Source organism: Macrobrachium nipponense, chromosome 16, assembly GCF_015104395.2.
Source record: "Macrobrachium nipponense isolate FS-2020 chromosome 16, ASM1510439v2, whole genome shotgun sequence".
NCBI lineage: Eukaryota > Metazoa > Arthropoda > Malacostraca > Decapoda > Palaemonidae > Macrobrachium > Macrobrachium nipponense.
Genome location: NC_087209.1, coordinates 29,690,104 through 29,697,357, shown reverse-complemented (window position 1 = coordinate 29,697,357; position 7,254 = coordinate 29,690,104). Strand labels below are relative to the sequence as shown.

Sequence of the window (7,254 nt, the reverse complement as noted above, 5' to 3'; positions counted from 1 at the left end):
AACCAACTGATCAGAGAGAAGCTATGAGGAAGCGACCGAACTGATCAACGGTAGACTAGGCTCTACGAGCCAGGACCTAGGCTAAGCCAGACGCCAACTAACCTAACAATAACAAAACATAAAAATATAATATATAATAAAAATGAAAGAAAGAAGGTAAAATAGCAGGAGAAAAAATCCAGGAGTGTGCGACTAGCCCGAAGGCAAGTCTACCACTCAAAGCTAGTCAGGGGCCGATACTAAGAACCTGGACTAGGGTCTGGATAGAAAAAAGCCTACATAAGGTGAAATACATACATGTATAACAACTTTGAGTAGACGTAATAATGCGGATAATCAAAATAGAGCGTAAAATAATAAGGGATGTTCTAGGTATGGGAGACCAAGAACGAACCCAACATGCGGCAGGACCATGCTGCCATGCTTCCAGCCCCCGAGAACGTATCTATACCTAAAAAACGGCAAATACCGTCTCGGGGACGGAAAAAACTCGCTAACCGTAAATACTGAGTACTTAACTTAGCTGCTGCAATAGCTGCACGCTCCATTATCGAAAAATCCGAAGAAAGGGCACAAAATACACAGAGAGAAAAATAGCACTTGTGATAGTGCGAGCTAACGAAAAAGGATGTCCACTAGAGGCGCAGCAGTCGCAAGCATGGGATGGTGTAGTAGTAGTACGAGCTGCTCCCTCTGTGGGACGGCTCCCCTCTTGGAGGGTTTTGTAGTGGGAGATTTCTATTGGCATTTGGCTCGTGGTAGTGGTCTCACTCGCCTAGTGTTCATACCGACACCCTCCTAGAGGGTGAGCGAGTCAGTCATACTGACCTTTTTCTTTATTTTATTTATTCTCTGGTATGTGTTAGTACATTTACCCTAGAAATAATAGATTAAAGGATATTTCGCGCAAGCGACACGAGCTGAGCCCAGAAAATAGGTTTATATAAAGAATTTCAAAGGATAAATTTTGACTGAAAAAGAACAAAGTACGTGTAAACTATTTAGTATTTAATCCCTTCATTACTTGGATACAGTTTGGCTTATATTATGGCTACCATTAGAAGACTTTTCACAATTTAGGTATGTAGTGCTTACTGAAATTCACGGGGCTTACTGGAATTCATGGGGTGACGAGCAATCAGAAATCACTAATTTATACTTTTGAGCTTCAATTTATATATTGGCAAGAAACTGTTATCAGACTCATTTACAGGCAGTCCCCGGCTTACGACGGGTTCGGCTTGCGACGTTCCGAGGTTACAACACTTTTCAATTATATTCATTGGAAATTATTTCCAAGTTTACGACACGTTCCAGGGTTACGGTGCTTACAACGCCAATCTGACGGAAGAAATATGATTTCAAAAATGCAAAATAATCAATATTTTCTGACAGAAGAAATGACTCCAAAAATGCAAAATAATCAATATTTTAAGTTTTTTTATGAAAAATGCAATAATAATGGAGTTTAAATAGTTTTTAATGCATCCAAAGCATTAAATGTATGGTTTTCATAGGAGTTTTGATGGTTTTCCGGCTTACAACGATTTTCGGCTTACAGCGCATCTCAGGAACGGACCCCCGTCATAAGCCGGGGACTGCCTGTATTTAGATTATGAAAGATCCTGGTAATGGAGTGGTTAATCCTTTGCCTCATTACAATACATTAATTGGTTCTGTTTAAGTAATCCCAAGAAAAATGAGATACCAGTACATGAATAAAAATAAGATTACGAAAATACCAGAGTTTGTTTCTCAAGTATAGATCAACAAAACATTCAATAAAAAAAAAAGCATGAATCCCTTTGCAAGTTCCAAGTCATAAAATTATAATCTTATTAAATATAATATCAATATAATTATCCTAGATATGAAAAGTTGTACAGAAAATTAATATTAAGCCAGCTAGACAGGATTTTAAATTCCTATACTAATGACAAAAGTATTGGCTGGTATCGGCCAGAAATTCACCGATACCGATACCACAAAAACTAACCGTAACTGATACTTGGCCACATCCCTAGTACAGACACTGCAGAGCTGATGATCTCCAGTGAGGGTTAGGGGTGAATGGGAATTCATGGACACACAAAAATCTGGGAGACAAACGGGTGGCAGCACAAAGCCATAGGTTTGTGGGTCCCCTCATGAAGGAAGCAGAAAATCCCTCTTAGTGTTTGCCTGTAAGGCCATGGGGAAGGAAACATCTAAGTAAATGAAAATGCTAAGAGAGTACTCTTCAGATGAAGGTTTTTGCTTTCTATCTGTAATGCCCTTGACATAAGGGGAGGCATCACTAACACAAAAACCCCATCTGAACCTTAACTAGGAGCTTCAGGCATATCCCTGTACCCGCATAAGTTCATAGTGGCATAATGAAGTCAGGACTGATTTATCTGCAAATATGTGACCACAAGGGTGGCTAATGGCTACCAGACAAAATAATCTGTAAATATGTGAGCATTAGCTAAGCATTAACAATGTCTAAAATTCTCCCAAAATATGACATGACAGTGAGTAATGAAAATAGGTTGTGGAGGAGTAATGATGGTAGTTTAAATTTGACAACGTCTCCGAGGGTTGCATAAGAGAGAAAGAGAGAGAGAGAAAAATTTGTGGAGGAATAAATGAGAGTGGTTTGATGGCGGTCTTAAGCATATGAGTTATTGTCTGTTGTGGTGATCGCAGAGAATATCAGTGGCGTCTTTTAAGTGTTACAGAGTCATGAGAATTGATGAAGTCGGTGAAGTCAGAGTCTTACTAAACAGTTGGTTTGGCAGTGGTTGTGTCCATTGAGGGTCAGTGATATTGTGCGATTTGATTGATTTTGGTATTGTAAATATGTTGTGCGGTGTCTATCGGGTTGTGGTGAAGTTAAAGAGGTTGGTTGTGCGTTTTGGTGTCTGTGAGTTGGTGGTTGGGAACAGTGTTGGTGTTGGTGGCTTGTTGTGCTGGGTTTGAGTTGGCGTATGATTTGGTGGTTGTTTGCATGGTGATTGGGGTGTTATTTTTGAGTTGTTGTTGTGCAGTTTTGGTGTACAGCTCTGAAGTCTGTCATTGATGGTGAGTATGAGAGTGTGAAGTTGTCTGCAGTTTCCATTGAACCAATTGTAATGCGGGTAAAAATTAACGTAAAGGAGAAAGTGTGGCTGTGGGAAATTTTGTCAGCCGGTTCGATTAACGTAATTGTGGGGAGCTTGCTTTGCTTGTGATCCCACCATAAGGTCAATAGATGAGCAGTCTTAATGAACATTCACCAAACAGTGGAATGATAATCTGAAGTTAAAATGAACAATATACTATAAATAAAAAGGTAGAACATAGTAAATAAAACTAAGGAAAGAAATCTGAAGGCAACCCATGGCTGTGAATGGCAAGACAAAATTGTATAATATAAAAATATGTCACTAAAAAAGATACTGAAATTAATACCTAAGTGAGTCCTCAACTGGAGTGACAAAACAAAACCCATGTTGAAACAACCATGTTTGGGATTGTGCCATCAGTGCACTTCACACAGTGCACTGTAGGCATCATTAAGGCTCTTTACGGTGTCCCTTCAGCTCCTAGCTACAACTCCTTTCATTCCTTAAATGTACACTCGGCAAGGAAAGTTAAGATACAGTTTTTTAATATTTTCGGACATACATTGTTCAATAATACCACACCTGGCAACTCTTGAAAGGGGGCGGAGCTTCAAAATCGTAGCGATTGTTGCTTTCTAGATTTCCAACAACTTTACACCATAAAGATTCTGTTGAGGTCCTATAATCATTTATACTTGAATGTAGAAACAGACTCTATGTTACTCGTTAATGTTGGTTTGGTAACGTCAGTTGAGGGTAGAATATCAATCATCCTTTTTTAAAACCTACTGTAAATCCTTATTTATAAGTAATATTTGACACTAAACACGTTAAATTCATACGTAATTGAAGACGGATCTTAAACAGTGAGAGAAAGTGTTTTAAAATTTGGGCAGTACTTGTGGAAATCATGAGGAACAATACAGTAAAGGATGAAATATGACGATAGAGAGAGCGCGCGTAAGCATAGGCCTATCGATAGAGATACTTAATTCATTATATTTACTTTGAGAGATTAAGTGATAATATTTTTTCAAATGTTTCAAAAGTTGAGAGAGAGAGAGAGAGAGAGAGAGAGAGAGAGAGCATGCATAGGCCTATCTATAGAGATACTTAATTCATTATATACTTTGAGAGATTGAGTGATAATATTTTTTCAAAATGTGTTTTAAAAGCTGAGAGAGAGAGAGAGAGAGAGAGAGAGAGAGAGAGAGAGAGAGAGAGAGAGAAGAGGAGAGGAGCAAAATTTGCTCATGTGAAAGCTTAGGCCTATTTATAACTACTACTTAATTTCATAATATTTTCTTTGGGAGATTGAGTCGGTAATATATATAAATTTTAAAGTATTTTTTAGTTTTTAAGTGGAAGATGGAGAGAAGAGGAGAGAGACGAGGGGAGAGAGAGAGAGCGAGAGAGAGAGAGAGAGAGAGAGAGAGAGAGAGAGAGAATTATAGTACTGGTGATGGGGGAAAGGCAGAAGAAAATATAATGAATTAAGTATCTCTATCAATAGGCCTATGCTTGCGCGATATGATATGACTGCCAAGGTCGTGCTGCACTATGCTAGATAAAATTTGAAGGATCATAATATTCAAGTTAATTCTCTAAGAAATTCTTACCCTAATCTTGATTACATTCGACAGTTGCCGTAGCATTCAAAGATTGTAAAAAGACGTGGAAAATGTTAAAATGTTAGATACAGGGTGCGGTCATTCTTGCTCTCTTGATATAGTCTTGACTTTTGAAAATCGGGTTTCATCCACAAATCATTCACGAAAAAAGCTGTGTTAATTAAAAAAAATATTTATTACCACAAATAACTCAATATGTATTGCACAGGCAATTAAAGTTTTATATCGTGGAAGATCTTTCAGCCTCGCGGCAAAGAAATGCAGTCGTGTAGGGCTGTAGGCTACTACGAACTGCTCTGTAATGGGAGCATATAGCCAGAAAATCTTTGAGCTGACATGCTACTTTAACCTTGATTAAGATTTATATTTAAAGACAGTAGCTTTGTAAACAGCAACTAGCATTCGATCCATGTCAACGTCAAAGTAATCAAAGTGTGAAATCCGTTACGTAGCCAGTATCGAGTGACTTGCGCTCTCCCGCTCGGAGTTCTAGGGCTCCTCCTCACATCATAGAAAACGCTCTTGCGGATGCAACTAGATTTGTTCAACCTACCTTAGCTGTCGCAACATTGAGTGCCATTGACGTCAGCTAACTTTAATCCCTTTGGAATACAAGCATAAGTTTGTAGAAGCTAAAATAATTGCATTCACCACTTACGATGAGGCAATATATCTTCGTTCATGAAGCAAAACGAGTAATTATTGTCGTCGTGATACATAGTACTAAAATCAGAAATTCACATTCTATCTACCAGATCTCTATGAACGAATTCATCTGAGATATTCCAATTACTTCGGACATATATCGTGTTTTTAAGTATCTGAACGGTTTTGTTTTGCAGTTTTAACTTATATGATATAATTTATAGTATATTTTCATATTCTAGAGTAAATTTAGCGATATTATGTCTTTTCAGTAAAAAAAAATGGGAAATTGGATGAACGAAAGCTAATGAAAACTGTATCTTCAGTTTTCTTGTCGAGTGTACCTCTGTTCATATTCTCATTTTTCCATCTTCCTTCTTACCCTCTTCTAAAAAGTGTTTCATAGTACAGTGGCACCTAAGTTTTTGTACACCCTGGTTTTCGTACAATTTGGTTTTTGTAGACTTCCTCCTATGTTTCCTCAGATTTCGTACACTCGGAAACGCTCCTTCCAGGGCCCATCTAAGCGCCACAGTGGCGTGGTTGGTATGGTATTAGCGTTCCACCTTGGTGGTAGCGGGTTCGATTCTCGGCCATTCCATTGAGGAGTGAGAGATGTGTATTTCTGGTGATAGATATTCACTCTCGACATGGTCTGGAAGTCACGTAAAGCCGTTGGTCCCGTTGCTGAATAACCACTGGTTCCATGCAATGTAAAAGCACCATACAAACAAACAAACAGACAAACAATCCAGGGCCCACCGTGTGAATAGGCTCATACTGAGCACCCAAACAGAGCTTCCTGTGTTCTCTCGTGACCCATTCTGCTTTTGTGTTCGTTGTTTTTAATGCATAAGAAAGAACTCAGAGCAAAGTGTTGGAGGGTGTTGCATGCTAATCACAGTAAGAAAATGCATACAAGTGCTGCTGTTAGTGAATTTAAGGCCAGCAGGGGCTAGTTTTAAAAATTCAGAAAGAGAACAGGCATACATAATGTGCCTACTTCAGTCATTAAGGACATGTTTGCATGCTGCAGTCCACTTAAGGCAAATTTTAAAGAGACGCCAGAAAATAATGTCTGGACATTTTTGTTGTGTGACAGGGGTCCAGTGACTCTCAAGCTGGTCTTTGTGCCAGTAAAAACCAAAAAGGGGAAGTAACCCCAGTTAGTGCAAGTAAAAAAGGAAGAGAAGTAATCCCATATAGGGCCTGGATACGTGAAATCCTTCTGGATGGGGATTACCCTTCCAAACAGTAACCTCTCCTCCTCCTCCCCTTCTCCCTGTCTTCCATACGAGTGATGTGAAATGTTTATTATTCATTTCATTATTCATTTATATTTATTTCTCATCATTTTCTGTATGTAAAACCTTGTTTATTCCCTATAAAATGTATTTTTTAAAATATTTTTGGGGGTCAGAAATGCATTAATTGTATTTACATTTTTCCTTATGGGAATTATTATTTTGGTTGCCAAACGTTTCAGGCTTCGTGGAAGGTTCTGGAACACCTTATGTATGAAAACCAAGGTTCCACTGTACAACTACTGCTCCTCCAGTTACAACTTTAAAACCTTCATATTCTCAGTGCAAAATGACCTCGTAGGTCCCTCCAGTGCACGGTGTTTAGTCTATATTTTTTTATTCCAATTCCAAGTTTAATTGAAGAACAAACATGATAAAACATTTAAATGCAGTACTGTACTGTGTAATCACATAAAGTGTCATAATGTTTCAGCTTAAATAACTACACAGGCAATGGTAGATGATGATAATATTGTTAAAATTTCATTCATTAATTATTTGTGTTTGAGTTTTTATTGAATCTAAAAGTAAGTTTTGTTCATAAAAAATCTAAATTATTGTATGATACAAGAATAAAGAAATTCCCCT

General features: G+C 38.0%; 1 protein-coding gene across 1 annotated transcript in view; it reads left to right on the top strand.

The window, feature by feature from the left end:
• The first annotated feature begins 2,480 nt into the window (after positions 1-2,480).
• The window catches only part of LOC135195295 (ethanolamine-phosphate phospho-lyase-like), an 86,279-nt gene continuing 81,505 nt past the window's right edge, over positions 2,481-7,254 (top strand). Inside the window, exons 1-3 of the mRNA XM_064221554.1 lie at positions 2,481-2,513; positions 3,030-3,182; positions 6,465-6,616. Coding sequence (XP_064077624.1) covers positions 2,481-2,513; positions 3,030-3,182; positions 6,465-6,616 — 338 coding nt within the window. The remainder of the gene's footprint in view (positions 2,514-3,029; positions 3,183-6,464; positions 6,617-7,254) is intronic.